At 40.4% G+C, this 22945-nt stretch overlaps 1 protein-coding gene across 1 annotated transcript; it reads left to right on the top strand.

The window, feature by feature from the left end:
- The first annotated feature begins 7313 nt into the window (after window positions 1-7313).
- f3a (coagulation factor III, tissue factor a) lies at window positions 7314-22329 on the top strand. Its single transcript, XM_079291660.1, has 6 exons — window positions 7314-7454; window positions 8994-9105; window positions 9574-9767; window positions 19674-19855; window positions 19941-20106; window positions 21629-22329. The coding sequence occupies exons 1-6, from the start codon at window positions 7388-7390 to the stop codon at window positions 21772-21774; spliced, it is 867 nt and encodes a 288-aa protein (XP_079147786.1). The 5' UTR covers window positions 7314-7387; the 3' UTR covers window positions 21775-22329.
- Window positions 22330-22945: the final 616 nt, after the last annotated feature.

Raw genomic sequence — 22945 nt, 5'->3', positions numbered from 1 at the left:
TATGCAGTAATATAGTATGCAGTAATATAGTATGCAGTAGGTTAGTATCGCAGTAATATAGTATGCAGTGATATAGTATGCAGTAATATAGTATGCAGTAGGTTAATATCGCAGTAATATAGTATGCAGTAATATAGTATGCAGTAATATAGTATGCAGTAGGTTAATATCGCAGTAATATAGTATGCAGTAATATAGTCTGCAGTAATATAGTATGCAGTGATATAGTATGCAGTATGTTAGTATCGCAGTAATATAGTATGCAGTAATATAGTCTGCAGTAATATAGTATGCAGTGATATAGTATGCAGTAATATAGTATGCAGTGATATAGTATACAGTAATATAGTATGCAGTGATATAGTATGCAGTAATATAGTATGCAGTGATATAGTATGCAGTAATATAGTATGCAGTATGTTAGTATCGCAGTGATATAGTATGCAGTATGTTAGTATGCAGTAGTTTAGTATAATAAGCCACTGACTTGAGTTTGATGACTTTATGTCATGCATTAATTCAGAATGATGCAGAATTAGATTGTTGTTACTCAGTAACAAAACCACTCTTTTTTCTGCTGCCAGAAGGTAGGGCTCTGCTAATTGTATGAGTGGCTTGTGTCCAAGCTAACTTCAATCACAGGAATGCAAACCCATTATTTAGCTCTTATCAGCAAGTGAGGTAGCTTTGTCACCAGGCTTTTGTGAATGTGTGGTTTTTGAATGGGCATACCTGTACACTCCCTGCAGGGAGTGTACAGGTATGCTCTTTTTCGAGACAGTTGAAACCTGACTTAAATTCCTGGGACTGAGAAGTGTAATGTGGGTAAACTAGGAGCGTGTCCTCTTCTAGTAGACAGGCAGAAAAGGAAAGGGCCAGACCTTAACCCTGGCTAAAATATGTTAATTACTGGTTCTTGCGGCAAGGATCAAGCCTTAAGTGTACATACTCTCATTCTCATTTTAATCAATATTCTTTTTCACAACTGTAATTGTAACATTGAGGCACAATGATTCAAAGGAAAATGAACTTGCCTCTTAATTACAGAGTGATAAACTAATTGATTTTATCACCAAGAAAATAACAGCAACACATTTTTCTGTTTTCCTAACATAATTTCTTGCAGTGGAATGCCTATGAGTGTCCTCTCTTAGTAGCAAAGACGGAGAATGATGTCAGAGTGCGTGGTTTGCCCCAGCCACCCACAGCACAGCTGGCACAAATTATTACGGTAAAAACGGTTTGTGGAGGACGTGTGACGCTCGGTGATTTTCTCAAACTAAGCAGTGGTCTGCGGTGTTTTTTCCACCTTCTAGTATCTTTATCCGCCTACTCACGCACATAAAAGGACCACTGTGTGCTTACTCTTAAGCACCGGCACAAAATGTCTTCCACAAAGAACTCAAACTCTGACTGGTTATGACTTTGATGACAGCATGTCTTTTTATATGTTTTTTCAAGAAATAAACTTTATACTAATGTTTAGTACAATTCCTTGTTTTTTAAAATTGATATTGGAACTATCGATTAAATAAAGAAAAGAAAGAAGACTGAGTGTGAGAGAATGTCCTCCTTTCTTAATTGCAAATAATGAGTGTGGGAGTTGGTGTTAACTCACAATGACATCATGGATTTATACAGTTTATACGTTGGCTTGTATCAAACGTATCCAGCGTTTGATACAAGCCAACCTATAATAAATTTAGAGCATTAACATCACATCAAACCATGTAAAGATATAGTGGAGTAATGTCTACCTCAGCAGATAATCAAGTCTCTCTCCCTCTGTGTGCGTTTGTTGTAATCAGAGATTATCTGTGCTTTGTTTACATAGCCGCTCGTGCCTCGTAGTGCATGTGAGTTCTGCATGGATGTACATGTTGAGGCCCACTGTCTAGTTAATGGCCACTGCACTGCACTGGGGTCATGGTGAATGGACAAAGCACTTTAACACTACATGTCATCATTCACCCATTCACACACTGAATGGGTGCTACCATGCAGGTGGTAACTTGCTACCATGCAAGTTACTACCTGCCCATCAGGACTAAACATTCACACCAATCGGGAGCAAGGCCCTTCGACATGGACCAGAGAAGCTCTAAAAGCCAAAAGCAGTGCGTGCCTTACAGATTCATCTGCATGCATTCCTAAGATATCGACACTATCTGATAGAGGATGCTGACCCAGGCTCTCAGCAAACATACTACCATCATTGACAAACTAGCAAAACAGGAAGTGTTGGATGACGCCCAGTCTCACAAGCTTTTGTTTCTTCGGAATCAAGGACGAATTTCCTTTTTCTTGGAGCTTTGAACAAACATGAGAAGTGAAGCTGGTACACTGACTCCCACTTAGAATTCTGAAGAGAACAACAATGCCTCACAACTGTGTGTGTGAGACAGACAAACACAATGTGGTATCAGATATGGGTCTTGACATTTTATTCGAGTAATACTATGTTTCAATGAGCTATGACAGCAATGTTTTCTGACAAATGTGCTTTAGGGAAGTATTAACCTTGATTACTGTTGATTTCTCGAAAGGAAAATGCAGGATAAGCACCGCTCCACATGGCTCGATCTTAACTAAGGTGCTGGAAGAATCAAAGAGTTCCAAACTGATAGAAGAGATATCCGCACACTTAGATCTATGCAGAGTATACTTTATTGGAGCTTGATCAAAGCATACATGAAGGTCCTTTAGAGACTGAAAGCTCAAATAAAGTGTACCCTGCAGTGTGCGTATATCTCTTCTATTGATTTCTTTGAAGGAAAAAGATATGGGGAAAGCCTGGCTCTCTACTATCATGTAATGAACTCACTCTTTTTTTACTGCTACCAATAGTTTTATTACATTTTCCTTTGTGCTGTCTGTACTAGTGCCCTTTCATGCCTGCCATTGGCCACTGTGCATTAATACAGTAAACATGAAAGACAGCTGCTCCTCTCCTTTCTTCCAGGAATGGGCCTGGGAAAGTCATTAAGGCAGGACTCCAGCAGGCGGTGACGATTAACCCTGACTGTAGCGCTGTCTGACAGAGGCCCAAAGATCTCATACATTTCTATATAATACATCAAACCAGCCAAGTGAATGCAGCTCTACCCAAGCTCTAGATCACTTTGCTGGAAATATACACCACAAGATATGAAGAGACCAATTTATGGTTGTGACCTGGCAACATGAAGGGTTTCTTCTCCAGAAGTTTGGTTTAATCTAGTCATCCTGTAATTCTTTTTATTTCATCAAATTCCAAAAATGAAGCCAAGTAGTTGCGTTAGATTTAGTTGTTTCTCTCTCTGCCTGTGTGAGAGTGTACTAAAGGCTCTTACTGTGCTTTTACAAAGTGAAAAGAATTGCATTTGTATTCAGTCCTTCCCGTCAGAGGGTTCCTTGGTATTGAAAGCCACAGTAAGCTTTGCTACAGCTGGGCCCCTCACCACCAGGAAGGGAGGGTGAGGGATAATGGGGACCGGGGAACATGTTCTAGCCCAGTGCCAGACAGATATCCTAGCCTGGTCCAAAGTAAGAAAATCAAAAACCACGTGAAAGGACTGTATCACATTAAACAACCAGTTTTACCCAAGTTACTACAAATCATGTACTGTTTACTAAATATAAAGAATTCCTGACCATTTTGCAAAGTATGTTAAAGTAGTTAATAATGATAATAATAACAACAATGTACGGCACAGTGGTTAGGTAAGTTCTCACCGTGTCAGCGTGGGTTGTCGTTGGGTTCTCCATCTTCCTCCGTCCAAACACATGCAGCTCAGTTTACTTGATGACTAAATTGCCCGCAGGTGTGAATGTGAGCGTGAATGATGCTCGTGTGTGATAGGCTGGCGACCTGTCCAGGGTGAACCCTGCCTTTGCCCAGTGTCAGCCGGGATTGGCGTCACCTTGGACTGCACTGTGGCTCAGTGGAGGAGCGTGTCGTCCTTCAATCAGAGGATTGGCGATTCGATCCCCGGTGTCAATGTGTCCTTGGGCAAGCAAGACACTTAACCCTGTTAACCCCGTAGGCTGTTTCTGCAGTGCATGAATGGGTGTGAATGTTAGGCCATGTCCACACTACTCCGTTTCCATTTGGATGCTCGACGTAGACACCCGTGTTCGCTACTTGATTGGTTCTTAGCAGTCACGACGTGTCCTTCCTTGATTCGTCAAAACCCGGAAATTCACAAACAACAACAGACTTGATTGTCGATCGACTACCAGGTTAATTCAACATGGACAACTGATTACAGGTGTTGCTGACCTTGTTGTCGTTACTAGCAGCTGTTGTCCCGTTAAAGTTAAACTAATTTCTGCGGAGGAAGCAGCTGTTATTGGAGCGATTAGTGAGCGGCGTGTCCAGTGGCGTTATCAGCCCTACGGAGTGGTGGCGGCCATCTGAAGTCATGGTTCGCGGCTTTAGGGAGGACGATGGACACAAAACGGAGGACTTTCCTTTTCTTATTAATGTTTATTTTGTTCTGCACAACTATTGTGAAGTGCACACACGTAAACTATAAAGGAACAAAACATGAACTGCTCTCCAGTAGGACAGAGACTTCAGCCACCAGCAGAGCTATGAGTAAGAACAGACAACGAAACCGAGGAAACGAGTGAGAGACGTGTGTTGACCACATTTATGGACCCATAATCTAGTAAACCTTTATGTGTAAGTGTTCATTTTTAAGTAAATTTGATGTGAGTGAGTGAGAGAGAGAGAGCGCGAGAGAGAGAGAGAGAGAGAGAGAGAGACAGAGAGAGAGAGATAGAGAGAGAGAGAGTGAGACAGAGAGAGAGAGAGAGAGAGAGAGAGAGAGAGAGAGACAGAGAGAGAGAGAGAGGGAGAGACAGACAGAGAGAGAGAGAGAGAGAGAGAGAGAGGGCGAGACAGAGAGAGAGACAGAGAGAGACAGAGAGAGACAGAGAGAGACAGAGAGAGCGAGAGAGAGACAGAGAGAGAGAGAGAGAGAGACAGAGAGAGAGAACTTTCCATGAAATGTGTCTGTTTGAGTTTATAGAGGAAGATTTTAGAGAAGATCCTAAGTAGCAAACACAACCTTTCATTCTTAAAGACTACTTCATTACTTGCTAAGTTAAAAAAAATACGACAATCTACTTCCTGTTTACACCGGCACCCACCCGCATGCCCAGTGTACGTGAATAGTCACATGATATTCATTGTCATGCGTTTTAGTCTGGACAGAGATCATTTAGAAAACGATGCTGAAACGCCGTGTGGACGGAGATTGTTTCTGTTTTAAAACAGAAACGTATTAGTGAGGATGTAGCCTAGTTAGTTCTGAAGGGCAGGTGGCACCTTGCATGGTAGCCCCTGCCATTCAGTGACTGGCTGTGAATGACATGTGGGTGGTCGGAAGACTAGAAAAGCGCTACACAAGTAAAAGTTCATGACCATTTACGTTGTTCTACAAGTATACACTATATGTTAATGGTAATGCAGTTGTGAGTGCAGACTGGTTTTCGAAACTCTACACTACATTGCCACACAACAAGGTGTCAGTTTTCAGTCACGTTGGAACTTCATGTTTACTGTTGTAAATACAGTGAAACTCTTCTATAAATTCCACAGTTTTAACTCTTTTTCAGTTGTGTCTGGGGATTTAGCATGTCTCTAACCAACTCAGTCTATAAATAGACCTCAAGTTCACCAGATGTCTGAAGAGTGGAGGTCCTGACTCATGCACTAAGCTGCAGCGTCTGTCAGATCCACAATAAGGCTGTCACAGTCATCACATCCAGCAGGCTTCTGGGGGGCCACAGAGTATATATGGCCCATGCTTAGAAGAATGGATGGACCGATAGATCCACAGATGATTCATCTCTTAGCCCAATTTTTAATTTAGGATGTGTCCTCACTGCCAAGATGGTGACAGCCGGAGGTGGAGCTTCAAAATGGCACTTCAGAAACCTATGGGTGACGTCACTGCGACTACGTCCATATTTTATGATCTCAATATAGGATTTCATCACAATATGATTCCATTGAGTCCATTGACAGATGATATGTTATCATATTAAATTATTGCCCAGCCCGAGTTGGTGCACAGTAGCTGTGAAATGTTTTTGTGACCATTGAGGCTTAGGTGAGCTCTTGGCTCATAAACCTGTGCCTCACCTTCACAGCATTGGTCAACCTTTATCTCAGGCCTATTGTGTAGAGACAATAAACGCCTGTAGTTTGCAGCATTACTTGTAATATGAGTAACTTATTGAATGAAAAGGATTCAGACATGGGTGTTAGTTATTGCAGTGGGCTAGATGCATCAAAGGGATTGCAGAGAGAAAAACAAAGAATAAAACCCTGAGGATCCAGCCCAGTGGTGGCAGGTGTTGAACTAGTCTCACGGGATGAAAACAATGCCGTGGGAGGTGAATTAGGATCATTTTTTCATCGCATTGTTATCGTAATGCGATAACAATATGATACGAAAGTCCCTGTATATGAAACCAATAGATCGCATTTTGTGACTATTTCACAAAATGCTGTCAGACTAGGTTGGAGGACCATGAACTAATGATAATCACGTATATATGTTATGTACAGCAGCGAAGTGCTTTTGTCAGCAGTATTCGCATCAACAGTCAATGTCCAACTTAGGGTTGGCCACTGGAGCATTTCAAACACAAGAATGGGCATGAAACTCCCAGTTCAGCACGACAAAGAACAAGACAGAAAAAGTGAACGAAGATAATTAATGAATTAATTAATTAAGAGAATTAAGGCAGTGGGCTTCATATCCTGCAGCTAACAGCAGGGTGAAGTGAGTTTGAGCTTATCCGTATATTTACTTATGGATTTTAGATATGCTTTGGGTCAATTCAGCATTGATTTTTAATTTTTTTTTATTTTGGTCATGATTGCATTAATACAGTGTTCTAAATATTATGTCAAACTGATTTGACATCTGGCTGGAGGCTTGTGAGTATTGGATGCAGTCATCACATACTACATAATAAATTGATTTGTTCACATGATTTGTACAATTATTTGCGAAAGAGGAACGTGAAGTCATCTTGCTAAAACAATTGGTCCAAATTAGAAACTGTACTTAGAATTGAAGCGCCACGGGCTCTTTGTGTGGTGGAAATTGTCGTAATTCAGGAGAAAACCTCGATTCATCCGCTGAATGACCTCAGCGGGACAGGCACGCACGCGCACTCCAGTGGCATGTATAATAGCTGTCCCAGTCTGGTGACGTCACAGCCGGACGCTCCTTATTTGGGGAAGTCTCGCGCTTTTCGAGTGCTGTAAGCATCGGAGTCAGTCAGACTACAGCGAGACGGAAAGAATCCTCGACTGAAGCGGTGCACAGAGCGCGCGCAGCACACTTTACCTGGACTCCGGCACCTGAGAGACACTTCACCCGACATGCTGTCCGTCAGCCTCCCAGCAGCTCTATTGACGCTCTTGTTTCTCTCCACTCACTCTGCCTCAGGTGAGTCCGAATAACATGACAGTCCATGCGACCCCAACAAGGAATGCTTCGTTTAAATCTTTTTCCTCAGATTACTTTCAGCATCAACAGCCATGTGTCATTTCAGCGTCTGTAATGTTAAAGTAAGGGTTCAAAATATGTTGATTCCGTTAAATGACCATGAGATGGCAACATTAGAAATGTAGAATGTAAATGATGAAAACATTGGCCTACAGTCGAAGGAAATACGACAGCATAAATATGCGTAGTTATATATTGTAGGAGTAGTTTTATATTGTTGCAATGATTTTTTTATTTGATTTATTTGTATAAAACAATGTAAATACATGTATAAATATAAAAAATACAAATAATACAAATAAATACATTAAAAAATACAGGGTGACACAAAAAAGCGAAAAACACTTGTTTCCATTGTGGCCCACATGAGAATCAGAAAACGTGGGTTTATAGCAGGTCTGTAAAGGTTATTCTGTAGAACCATCATTTACAATCACTTTTATGTTTTCTTTGCTACTAATGCTTGTACTCTTATGTTTACATGTAATACTCGTACACCGGCTCAATCTACAACTGAATTGTATTCAACACAAATGAACACGCTTCGAAGCCTCTATCTTTAAGAAATGACAATCCACACTGTACAAATATTATGATTTCAGAATACATTCAAATATTTGTATGTAATATGATCTCACTTTTCCTACCAATTTAAATCAAGATGACCTGTATCACTGTTCATACCTTAAAGAGAATCAAACAACGAGCTCATCGCTGTTATTGCATCACGTTTACAACCAAGTTGATATCTGCTCATTGTGAGACTGTCTCTAGACCACTGAATCTGTTATCATTCTGATTTTTAATTGCCCTATTTTTTAACATACTGTCTCTAATTTGTCACATTAAGGGCCTTAGACACCAGAATGTGCTCTGTTTGCACACGTTGGCTCGGGGAAGCGTGATAACCTGTTATAAGTCCATTGTGTCAATGAGTCATTGGCTTGTTTTAGCCGGGCAGCCTTTAAATCCTCGATGCAGCGAACACACAGAAAGTAGGCTCAGCCTCAGACTGTTGTTATCAAAAGAGCTTTTCTCTTGTGTGTTCTTTGGGTGGTACACTGAGTCAGAAGACTCCTCGTGTATGGCTGCACGGTCGGTGTGATACATTGTGTCTATATGACCACGGCTCTCTTATTTACACTGATAGGAGCAACAGCTTTCACTCAGACGTTCGGATCATTCAGATCTTCTCACCTTGTGCTGGCTTCAAACAGCTTTTATTTTACGAGCTTAGCTTAGTGTGATCATATGTAAGTTTTGCAAAAAAACACACTTGTTAGGATTTTATTCCATAAAAGGTGTAGTTCAGTGTTTACAAAGTTGAGGGTCAAAATGCCTTATCGCCAATGTATCAAAAAGCAATCATAATAATACTTTGTGCATGCATTGTTTTGCAATTTTTTCATGACCCTCATTATTTGACCTTCTACACCTCATATTGGGAACAGTATGTTACATGAACTCTTTTATTTCCAGGCTCCTATCCCCGAGCACAGAATGTCACTTGGAAATCCACCAATTTTAAAACTATTTTGAGCTGGGAGCCCAAACCATCAGCTGATTACTCCTACACAGTGGAGTTCTCTGCGTAAGTACCTGCATGCAAACCCTCGGCCTGTTGGCCCTTTCAAGAAATAACATTTCATTCCTAGCTTACTCAGGCAGTTTATTTATTGCCCTCAGAGACACATTCAGCTTGCCAGTGTGTACTGAAGCACATTCCCCTCTGACATGCTCGCAGAGTAACCTTGAAGGACAGATCGCCGGCAGCAGGGCGTGATCAGAATCCATGACTGATCCAGTCAAAGATTGGACTGGATTTTAGGCCCAGAGACCAAGAGAGCGATAACTATTGTTCTCCTTTTTTTGCAAAGACTCCCATCCTGCTGTGATGAATCAGTGCATTCTGACCGTCATGTCTACATCTTAAAATGTATTTGGTCAGTGATATAATGTCCTTTAATCCATTCTCTTGTGTCTGGGCTTATTTTAATGTTCATTCGATTTCTGTGTGCATCCAATAGTCATGTTCATGTGACTTCTTGAACTGTTGCAGGGTTGGTGCTGACAAACAGAGGAACCCTCACTGTATCCGGTCCATGGTGACAGTGTGTGATCTGTCCAGCTCTCTAACTGACCTGAATGCCGTCTACACCGCTGATGTCCTGTCTGAACCCCCACTGGGGGCCACCTCGGGTCTCATCGAGTTCCCTCACACCAGCTCGTCACGATTCTGCCCCTACAAAGACAGTAGGTCCTTCTGCTGCCATCACATGGTTTAAATGTGTTGGAAATAACATTTCACTTGTGCAGCAGTCAGAATATCATAAAATAGTTCAGACACATGTTCAGACAGGTCAACAGTGGAACATAGCTGATTTAACTGGCACACACACACATACACACACACACACACACACACACACACACACACACACACACACACACACACACACACACACACACACACACACACACACACACAGCCAGTGGAGAAAGTGTTATCTCCTCTTTTAGAGAAGTCTAAAAGCAGTCAGAAAGAAAACAGGTGAGCAGCACAATGATTCCCCAAGCTGTTGTGAACATCCATCACAGTGTGCAGACCAACTTTCTTTGACCTGTATGAAGATGGATGTACAGTCCTGTATGAAGATGGATGTACAGTCCTGTATGAAGATGGATGTACAGTCCTGTATGAAGAGGGGATGTACAGTCCTGTATGAAGAGGGATGTACAGTCCTGTATGAAGATGGATGTACAGTCCTGTATTAAGATGGATGTACAGTCCTGTATGAAGATGGATGTACAGTCCTGTATGAAGATGGATGTACAGTCCTGTATTAAGATGGATGTACAGTCCTGTATGAAGAGGGGATGTACAGTCCTGTATGAAGAGGGATGTACAGTCCTGTATTTAAGATGGATGTACAGTCCTGTATTAAGATGGATGTACAGTCCTGTATGAAGATGGATGTACAGTCCTGTATGAAGATGGATGTACAGTCCTGTATTAAGATGGATGTACAGTCCTGTATGAAGAGGGATGTACAGTCCTGTATTTAAGATGGATGTACAGTCCTGTATTTAAGATGGATGTACAGTCCTGTATGAAGATGGATGTACAGTCCTGTATGAAGATGGATGTACAGTCCTGTATTAAGATGGATGTACAGTCCTGTATGAAGAGGGGATGTACAGTCCTGTATGAAGAGGGATGTACAGTCCTGTATGAAGATGGATGTACAGTCCTGTATTAAGATGGATGTACAGTCCTGTATGAAGATGGATGTACAGTCCTGTATGAAGATGGATGTACAGTCCTGTATTTAAGATGGATGTACAGTCCTGTATTTAAGATGGATGTACAGTCCTGTATGAAGAGGGATGTACAGTCCTGTATGAAGATGGATGTACAGTCCTGTATTAAGATGGATGTACAGTCCTGTATGAAGATGGATGTACAGTCCTGTATGAAGATGGATGTACAGTCCTGTATTTAAGATGGATGTACAGTCCTGTATGAAGATGGATGTACAGTCCTGTATTTAAGATGGATGTACAGTCCTGTATGAAGATGGATGTACAGTCCTGTATGAAGATGGATGTACAGTCCTGTATTAAGATGGATGTACAGTCCTGTATGAAGAGGGATGTACAGTCCTGTATTTAAGATGGATGTACAGTCCTGTATTTAAGATGGATGTACAGTCCTGTATGAAGATGGATGTACAGTCCTGTATGAAGATGGATGTACAGTCCTGTATTAAGATGGATGTACAGTCCTGTATGAAGAGGGGATGTACAGTCCTGTATGAAGATGGATGTACAGTCCTGTATGAAGATGGATGTACAGTCCTGTATTAAGATGGATGTACAGTCCTGTATGAAGAGGGATGTACAGTCCTGTATGAAGATGGATGTACAGTCCTGTATTAAGATGGATGTACAGTCCTGTATGAAGATGGATGTACAGTCCTGTATGAAGATGGATGTACAGTCCTGTATTTAAGATGGATGTACAGTCCTGTATGAAGATGGATGTACAGTCCTGTATTTAAGATGGATGTACAGTCCTGTATTTAAGATGGATGTACAGTCCTGTATGAAGATGGATGTACAGTCCTGTATTTAAGATGGATGTACAGTCCTGTATGAAGATGGATGTACAGTCCTGTATGAAGATGGATGTACAGTCCTGTATTTAAGATGGATGTACAGTCCTGTATGAAGATGGATGTACAGTCCTGTATGAAGATGGATGTACAGTCCTGTATTTAAGATGGATGTACAGTCCTGTATGAAGATGGATGTACAGTCCTGTATTTAAGATGGATGTACAGTCCTGTATGAAGATGGATGTACAGTCCTGTATGAAGATGGATGTACAGTCCTGTATGAAGATGGATGTACAGTCCTGTATGAAGAGGGATGTACAGTCCTGTATTTAAGATGGATGTACAGTCCTGTATTTAAGATGGATGTACAGTCCTGTATGAAGATGGATGTACAGTCCTGTATGAAGATGGATGTACAGTCCTGTATTTAAGATGGATGTACAGTCCTGTATTTAAGAGGGATGTACAGTCCTGTATTTAAGATGGATGTACAGTCCTGTATGAAGATGGATGTACAGTCCTGTATTTAAGATGGATGTACAGTCCTGTATTTAAGATGGATGTACAGTCCTGTATGAAGAGGGATGTACAGTCCTGTATGAAGATGGATGTACAGTCCTGTATTTAAGATGGATGTACAGTCCTGTATGAAGATGGATGTACAGTCCTGTATGAAGATGGATGTACAGTCCTGTATGAAGATGGATGTACAGTCCTGTATTTAAGATGGATGTACAGTCCTGTATTTAAGATGGATGTACAGTCCTGTATGAAGATGGATGTACAGTCCTGTATGAAGATGGATGTACAGTCCTGTATGAAGATGGATGTACAGTCCTGTATTTAAGATGGATGTACAGTCCTGTATGAAGATGGATGTACAGTCCTGTATGAAGATGGATGTACAGTCCTGTATTTAAGATGGATGTACAGTCCTGTATGAAGATGGATGTACAGTCCTGTATTTAAGATGGATGTACAGTCCTGTATGAAGATGGATGTACAGTCCTGTATGAAGATGGATGTACAGTCCTGTATGAAGATGGATGTACAGTCCTGTATGAAGATGGATGTACAGTCCTGTATTTAAGATGGATGTACAGTCCTGTATTTAAGAGGGATGTACAGTCCTGTATTTAAGATGGATGTACAGTCCTGTATTTAAGAGGGATGTACAGTCCTGTATTTAAGATGGATGTACAGTCCTGTATGAAGATGGATGTACAGTCCTGTATTTAAGATGGATGTACAGTCCTGTATTTAAGATGGATGTACAGTCCTGTATGAAGAGGGATGTACAGTCCTGTATGAAGATGGATGTACAGTCCTGTATTTAAGATGGATGTACAGTCCTGTATGAAGATGGATGTACAGTCCTGTATTTAAGATGGATGTACAGTCCTGTATGAAGATGGATGTACAGTCCTGTATGAAGATGGATGTACAGTCCTGTATTTAAGATGGATGTACAGTCCTGTATGAAGAGGGATGTACAGTCCTGTATGAAGATGGATGTACAGTCCTGTATTTAAGATGGATGTACAGTCCTGTATGAAGATGGATGTACAGTCCTGTATTTAAGATGGATGTACAGTCCTGTATGAAGATGGATGTACAGTCCTGTATGAAGATGGATGTACAGTCCTGTATTTAAGATGGATGTACAGTCCTGTATGAAGATGGATGTACAGTCCTGTATTTAAGATGGATGTACAGTCCTGTGTTTAAGATGGATGTACAGTCCTGTATGAAGATGGATGTACAGTCCTGTATGAAGATGGATGTACAGTCCTGTATTTAAGATGGATGTACAGTCCTGTATGAAGATGGATGTACAGTCCTGTATGAAGAGGGATGTACAGTCCTGTATGGAGATGGATGTACAGTCCTGTATTTAAGATGGATGTACAGTCCTGTATGAAGATGGATGTACAGTCCTGTATTTAAGATGGATGTACAGTCCTGTATTTAAGATGGATGTACAGTCCTGTATGAAGATGGATGTACAGTCCTGTATGAAGATGGATGTACAGTCCTGTATTTAAGATGGATGTACAGTCCTGTATTAAGATGGATGTACAGTCCTGTATGAAGATGGATGTACAGTCCTGTATGAAGACGGATGTACAGTCCTGTATGAAGACGGATGTACAGTCCTGTATTTAAGATGGATGTACAGTCCTGTATGAAGATGGATGTACAGTCCTGTATTTAACATGGATGTACAGTCCTGTATGAAGATGGATGTACAGTCCTGTACTTAAGATGGATGTACAGTCCTGTATGAAGATGGATGTACAGTCCTGTATGAAGATGGATGTACAGTCCTGTATGAAGATGGATGTACAGTCCTGTATGAAGATGGATGTACAGTCCTGTATTTAAGATGGATGTACAGTCCTGTATGAAGATGGATGTACAGTCCTGTATGAAGAGGGATGTACAGTCCTGTATTTAAGATGGATGTACAGTCCTGTATTTAAGATGGATGTACAGTCCTGTATGAAGATGGATGTACAGTCCTGTATGAAGATGGATGTACAGTCCTGTATTTAAGATGGATGTACAGTCCTGTATTTAAGAGGGATGTACAGTCCTGTATTTAAGATGGATGTACAGTCCTGTATGAAGATGGATGTACAGTCCTGTATTTAAGATGGATGTACAGTCCTGTACTTAAGATGGATGTACAGTCCTGTATTTAAGATGGATGTACAGTCCTGTATGAAGATGGATGTACAGTCCTGTATGAAGATGGATGTACAGTCCTGTATGAAGATGGATGTACAGTCCTGTATTTAAGATGGATGTACAGTCCTGTATGAAGATGGATGTACAGTCCTGTATGAAGAGGGATGTACAGTCCTGTATTTAAGATGGATGTACAGTCCTGTATTTAAGATGGATGTACAGTCCTGTATGAAGATGGATGTACAGTCCTGTATGAAGATGGATGTACAGTCCTGTATTTAAGATGGATGTACAGTCCTGTATTTAAGAGGGATGTACAGTCCTGTATTTAAGATGGATGTACAGTCCTGTATGAAGATGGATGTACAGTCCTGTATTTAAGATGGATGTACAGTCCTGTATTTAAGATGGATGTACAGTCCTGTATGAAGAGGGATGTACAGTCCTGTATGAAGATGGATGTACAGTCCTGTATTTAAGATGGATGTACAGTCCTGTATGAAGATGGATGTACAGTCCTGTATGAAGATGGATGTACAGTCCTGTATGAAGATGGATGTACAGTCCTGTATTTAAGATGGATGTACAGTCCTGTATTTAAGATGGATGTACAGTCCTGTATGAAGATGGATGTACAGTCCTGTATGAAGATGGATGTACAGTCCTGTATTTAAGATGGATGTACAGTCCTGTATGAAGATGGATGTACAGTCCTGTATTTAAGATGGATGTACAGTCCTGTATGAAGATGGATGTACAGTCCTGTATTTAAGATGGATGTACAGTCCTGTATGAAGATGGATGTACAGTCCTGTATTTAAGATGGATGTACAGTCCTGTATTTAAGATGGATGTACAGTCCTGTATGAAGATGGATGTACAGTCCTGTATTTAAGATGGATGTACAGTCCTGTATGAAGATGGATGTACAGTCCTGTATTTAAGATGGATGTACAGTCCTGTATTTAAGATGGATGTACAGTCCTGTATGAAGATGGATGTACAGTCCTGTATGAAGATGGATGTACAGTCCTGTATTTAAGATGGATGTACAGTCCTGTATGAAGATGGATGTACAGTCCTGTATTTAAGATGGATGTACAGTCCTGTATTTAAGATGGATGTACAGTCCTGTATGAAGATGGATGTACAGTCCTGTATGAAGATGGATGTACAGTCCTGTATTTAAGATGGATGTACAGTCCTGTATGAAGACGGATGTACAGTCCTGTATGAAGACGGATGTACAGTCCTGTATTTAAGATGGATGTACAGTCCTGTATGAAGATGGATGTACAGTCCTGTATGAAGACGGATGTACAGTCCTGTATGAAGACGGATGTACAGTCCTGTATTTAAGATGGATGTACAGTCCTGTATGAAGATGGATGTACAGTCCTGTATTTAAGATGGATGTACAGTCCTGTATGAAGATGGATGTACAGTCCTGTATTTAAGATGGATGTACAGTCCTGTATGAAGATGGATGTACAGTCCTGTATGAAGATGGATGTACAGTCCTGTATTTAAGATGGATGTACAGTCCTGTATGAAGATGGATGTACAGTCCTGTATGAAGATGGATGTACAGTCCTGTATGAAGATGGATGTACAGTCCTGTATTTAAGATGGATGTACAGTCCTGTATGAAGATGGATGTACAGTCCTGTATGAAGATGGATGTACAGTCCTGTATTTAAGATGGATGTACAGTCCTGTATGAAGATGGATGTACAGTCCTGTATTTAAGATGGATGTACAGTCCTGTATGAAGATGGATGTACAGTCCTGTATTTAAGATGGATGTACAGTCCTGTATGAAGATGGATGTACAGTCCTGTATTTAAGATGGATGTACAGTCCTGTATTTAAGATGGATGTACAGTCCTGTATGAAGATGGATGTACAGTCCTGTATTTAAGATGGATGTACAGTCCTGTATGAAGATGGATGTACAGTCCTGTATTTAAGATGGATGTACAGTCCTGTATTTAAGATGGATGTACAGTCCTGTATGAAGATGGATGTACAGTCCTGTATGAAGATGGATGTACAGTCCTGTATGAAGATGGATGTACAGTCCTGTATTTAAGATGGATGTACAGTCCTGTATGAAGATGGATGTACAGTCCTGTATGAAGATGGATGTACAGTCCTGTATTTAAGATGGATGTACAGTCCTGTATGAAGATGGATGTACAGTCCTGTATTTAAGATGGATGTACAGTCCTGTATTTAAGATGGATGTACAGTCCTGTATGAAGATGGATGTACAGTCCTGTATGAAGATGGATGTACAGTCCTGTATTTAAGATGGATGTACAGTCCTGTATGAAGATGGATGTACAGTCCTGTATTTAAGATGGATGTACAGTCCTGTATTTAAGATGGATGTACAGTCCTGTATGAAGAGGGATGTACAGTCCTGTATTTAAGATGGATGTACAGTCCTGTATGAAGATGGATGTACAGTCCTGTATGAAGATGGATGTACAGTCCTGTATGAAGATGGATGTACAGTCCTGTATTTAAGATGGATGTACAGTCCTGTATGAAGATGGATGTACAGTCCTGTATTTAAGATGGATGTACAGTCCTGTATTTAAGATGGATGTACAGTCCTGTATTTAAGATGGATGTACAGTCCTGTATGAAGATGGATGTACAGTCCTGTATGAAGATGGATGTACAGTCCTGTATTTAAGATGGATGTACAGTCCTGTATGAAGATGGATGTACAGTCCTGTATTTAAGATGGATGTACAGTCCTGTATGAAGATGGATGTACAGTCCTGTATGAAGATGGATGTACAGTCCTGTATTTAAGATGGATGTACAGTCCTGTATGAAGATGGATGTACAGTCCTGTATTTAAGATGGATGTACAGTCCTGTATGAAGATGGATGTACAGTCCTGTATTTAAGATGGATGTACAGTCCTGTATGAAGATGGATGTACAGTCCTGTATTTAAGATGGATGTACAGTCCTGTATGAAGATGGATGTACAGTCCTGTATGAAGATGGATGTACAGTCCTGTATTTAAGATGGATGTACAGTCCTGTATTTAAGATGGATGTACAGTCCTGTATGAAGATGGATGTACAGTCCTGTATGAAGATGGATGTACAGTCCTGTATGAAGATGGATGTACAGTCCTGTATTTAAGATGGATGTACAGTCCTGTATGAAGATGGATGTACAGTCCTGTATGAAGATGGATGTACAGTCCTGTATTTAAGATGGATGTACAGTCCTGTATGAAGATGGATGTACAGTCCTGTATGAAGATGGATGTACAGTCCTGTATTTAAGATGGATGTACAGTCCTGTATTTAAGATGGATGTACAGTCCTGTATGAAGATGGATGTACAGTCCTGTATGAAGAGGGATGTACAGTCCTGTATTTAAGATGGATGTACAGTCCTGTATGAAGATGGATGTACAGTCCTGTATTTAAGATGGATGTACAGTCCTGTATGAAGATGGATGTACAGTCCTGTATTTAAGATGGATGTACAGTCCTGTATGAAGATGGATGTACAGTCCTGTATTTAAGATGGATGTACAGTCCTGTATGAAGATGGATGTACAGTCCTGTATGAAGATGGATGTACAGTCCTGTATTTAAGATGGATGTACAGTCCTGTATGAAGATGGATGTACAGTCCTGTATTTAAGATGGATGTACAGTCCTGTATGAAGATGGATGTACAGTCCTGTATTTAAGATGGATGTACAGTCCTGTATGAAGATGGATGTACAGTCCTGTATTTAAGATGGATGTACAGTCCTGTATGAAGATGGATGTACAGTCCTGTATTTAAGATGGATGTACAGTCCTGTATTTAAGATGGATGTACAGTCCTGTATTTAAGATGGATGTACAGTCCTGTATTTAAGATGGATGTACAGTCCTGTATGAAGATGGATGTACAGTCCTGTATGAAGATGGATGTACAGTCCTGTATGAAGATGGATGTATAGTCCTGTATTTAAGATGGATGTACAGTCCTGTATGAAGATGGATGTACAGTCCTGTATGAAGATGGATGTACAGTCCTGTATTTAAGATGGATGTACAGTCCTGTATGAAGATTGATGTACAGTCCTGTATGAAGATGGATGTACAGTCCTGTATGAAGATGGATGTACAGTCCTGTATTTAAGATGGATGTACAGTCCTGTATTTAAGATGGATGTACAGTCCTGTATTTAAGATGGATGTACAGTCCTGTATGAACATGGATGTACAGTCCTGTATGAAGATGGATGTACAGTCCTGTATGAACATGGATGTACAGTCCTGTATTTAAGATGGATGTACAGTCCTGTATTTAAGATGGATGTACAGTCCTGTATGAAGATGGATGTACAGTCCTGTATGAAGATGGATGTACAGTCCTGTATGAAGATGGATGTACAGTCCTGTATGAACATGGATGTACAGTCCTGTATTTAAGATGGATGTACAGTCCTGTATGAAGATGGATGTACAGTCCTGTATTTAAGATGGATGTACAGTCCTGTATGAAGATGGATGTACAGTCCTGTATGAAGATGGATGTACAGTCCTGTATGAAGATGGATGTACAGTCCTGTATTTAAGATGGATGTACAGTCCTGTATTTAAGATGGATGTACAGTCCTGTATGAAGATGGATGTATGTAGCTGCAGAGATACTACACAGAGACTCCAAGAGCTGTGATTGGTCAGCTCTGGCTGCTTGTTTTCCTTTAGCATCACTAGCAACCTTTTTACTTTGCCAGCTTTCAATTTTACCTCCAAATGATGTGGTTTAGATTCAGGCTCCGACTAATGAGTGAGTTCATAATCTATACATCTGCAAATGATTCATTTTACCAATTATTAATCAATCATTTGGTTGATTTGGTCGATGTATTAACAGAGAACTGTTGCCCAGTCATCAAATGTTACATCAACAGTCCAGAATGCAACATTCACATTTGAAAAGCTTAAACTAAAGCTTGTTGCCGAGAAAGTTGCCAACTAATCGACAAATATAATAAATAGAACTATAAACCACAAATCAACAAATTGTTGTAGCTCGAGTTGAGATAATGTGGACGTCTGACTGCTTGTGGCTTCTGACCTGTCTGACTCTGTTGCAGTGCTGTCATGTTCACGATACGATATAATACAGTAATAGTGATGACAGACGAAACTATGAAAATAAACTAAAATGATATTTGAGTTTGTCAAATGTGTAGAGAAGCTTATTTGCTCAGCTTTTTGGCCTTGAATGTCGCCAAACATTGAGTCATTTAGGTCTCTGAACAGAGACATATGTCCAGATCAACAACCTCTGATCCCTTGTTCCTCCTCAGCTGATATCGGCAGACCAGACTTCAAGCTGAAAGTAAGCGAAGACAAAAAGAAGACCACCCTATATGTGACTGACCCACTCACTGCCCTGTTTAAGGAAGACCGCCAGCTGAACATCAGGGATATCTTCTCTCATCAGCTGCAGTATAAAGTCACCTATCGGAAAAATAAGAGCGCTGGCAAGGTGAGTAACAGCAGACATTGAAATGTCTCATACACACATGAATAAGACAATACAAACTACATCTTTCCTTCTGTGTTGTCTGCAGAAAGTGTACATCTCTAAGACCAATGTAATAGAGCTGACTGATCTGGACCGAGGGGAGAGCTACTGCTTCAACATCCAGGCCTATATTCCCAGCCGCATCCAAAATCAGCTGGGAGACCTGAGCCAGACCCAGTGCTCCAACGACGACAACCAGTCCATCTTTGAAGGTGAGGCGTCATGATTCTGATAGAGGTTGCAAACAGGAAACATGTGGAAGGAGAAGTCATTCAGCTACGTCCTTCCTCAGCGCACAAAGTGTCCCGAGTAAGACACGCAACTGAAAAGCTGCGCGGTGATCACAGCGCGCAGTACTGACACACCAGTTCTCTGTCTGCCAAGACACACACTCAGCAATAACCATGAGCTGAAACTCCACCGCTTTGGTGGTGCTACTTGTGGACGAAAGGAAATTCCACATCAAGTCAGAATTTAAAGTCCCAGTGAAACAGAAGTTAAGCTTCTGTACTCGGACATATTCCCCAGTCAGACTCAATATCTGTGCACTAAAATATGGGCACGCTCAAGATGTGGTGCGATGCGGAAATAAAGAGACCAGAGACACACACGCCTCGCTTTTAGCTCAACATTGTAGATTGATGGATGGATGGATATTATTGGTTGCATTTGTGTGTCTCTTCATTCTGTGTATGTAAAAGTATAATCTTCTTTTCATAAACTCAACAGCTCCATCTTGCGTCAGCAATACGTGATTATATCTTCGTAGGTGGCATATTCCTGAAAGTGCCTCTGGGTGGTTATCACTGATTGGTGAAAGAAAAGACACACACACACACACACACACACACACAACGACTGCAGGTCCACACATCTCTAAGAGGATGATGGGACAATGGGATGAAGTGCTGTGTGTGTGTGTGTGTGTGTGTGAGTGAGTGAGAGGTTATTTATAGCCATTGATGTTGTGAAGCCCTTGGCCTTTCCTCATATTACTCACACAAGAAAATTATCACGGCATTTTCTGAATATTTAAAAAAAAAAAAAAAAAATTCCATTTGGGATATTTTTCCTTTTATCCCACCCTCAGGAAGAAATCAAAAATATCTCAACTTTTCACCCACTTTTGATTGGGACATTTAAAGGAAGGAGTTTTTAAAATGTTGGTATAGTTTTTCTCATGCCCAATAAATGTACAGACCCAAACCAACACTGCATGTATCTATTCTCAGTATTGTGTGTGTATTAAAGCCTAATATATCTCCAATGTTGTCCAGAAAACTATTCAGAACACATCAATGATCCACACTGTTGCTCTTCATTACCATTAACACTTGTTTATTTGGACTCAATCCCACAAACACCAAATGTGGATTAATCCTCCAGTGAAAATAGTGCCAACCAAATCACTGTTTCCTCCTGTTTGGCTTTCTGCTTTTACTGAGGTTGAAACCAAAAAAAATGAAACGATACACTTGTAAGCTGTTTTTAAAGATGTACATCTTCAGTAAGAACTGATGGGTTTGGGGGAGGGACCTGCAGACATGAGAAGAAACTATATATTTAGAACAGCAAAATCTTCAAAATGGTGTGCATTCTGTGGGATGTAATGCTGCAGCCTGTCGGGCTCGATAGAATATATTTGTGTTTTAGTGTGCATTTCATGCTTGACTGTCTTTTAATGTAAAGTAAAGCTCTTCAATGTATTGTTGTCTTCTTTTGTCTTTTCCGCAGTGTATTCAGTGGGTGTGATTGGTGCAGCCATCTTCCTCATCCTGCTGCTGATTGGCCTCATCGTCGCGGTCACAGTGGTCTGCTGCAAGCGCAGGAAGAACGCTCTGAAAAGCGGAAGAGAAGGACTGCCACTCCGGGATGTATAGCGTGTGTGTTCTATCACACACACACACACACACACACACACACACACACACACACACTGTGGTAACATGCGGTACAGTTGAACTGATCTCGTGCAACATTCCACTGTCAAACACTGGAATCAATCCTTCCTTTAGTTTCTGTGAAACTGCCTCTGATTATGTTCGATATATTTCATGCTTTTATCATTTCATGCTGCAGAAAAAGACACTGTTTGAACATTCCTACTGTAAGCTACACACTAGTCTGAGACTGTCATTTTCCATTTCTTTCTTTTATATTTGGTGAGTGGTACTGTGTGTGAGATGACTGTAGATTAGGACTACCAACTGATTTTATTTATTTCATTTAATATCACATTGGATTTTTGGGAGACTAGTGAAATCAAGACCTAGTATATAGTATTTTTGTATCTGCTGCTTAATTTATTGTGTTTAATTAAAATTAACATATTTGTATATGATGCACTTATTTGCTCTTTTATACTTCAGGTTGTTGCAGATCATTTTTATCATGTGGTGAGATGGTGAAGAGGGAATAAATATTTTACAGAACAAGACCAAGTTGTATATTTAAAAAAAAAAAAAACTCAATTTCACTGTCAATACTGTTAAATGATGTTCAAGTCAAACTGGATAAGAAATATGTTCATCATCTATTTGTATTGTTTAGAATCATGGCAACCTGTAAAAACAGCACACCAGAGCAGGGATGACAATGTTATTGACGGATCAATATTACCAAATATCTGTTCTTTAAAATGACTTGATTATTTCATTGTGTTGTTTTCATCTGCGTAAGCAGAGAGTCATCACAGCAACTAGGTATGACGGATGTGTGGAAATTCCTGGAAAGAATATTTTCTTAAGACAAAGTATAACTGTATGCAGGTGAGAGGGAAACGGGAAACAGGAGAACAAGTTATAATCACATATTAATTGCTGACTCCATGTTTAGAGTCAATGACAAAACAAGCCCATCAGGGCAACGCTTACGTAGGAGTATATTGCAAATAATTCCAGAATGAAGGCAGAAAGGGAGTCGTTCATTGACTTTATATACGCTGAAGGCTCTGAGAACAGAAAGAGGCTCTCTGCTGATGAATGGCATTCTAAATAAATTGCAGTGAATTATAGTTTCTCCACATAACCAATGATGGGACACAAGATTTTA

The sequence above is a fragment of the Melanostigma gelatinosum genome (assembly GCF_949748355.1).
Source record: "Melanostigma gelatinosum genome assembly, chromosome: 20".
Lineage (NCBI taxonomy): Eukaryota > Metazoa > Chordata > Actinopteri > Perciformes > Zoarcidae > Melanostigma > Melanostigma gelatinosum.
This window is presented reverse-complemented; position numbering and strand designations above follow the sequence as displayed.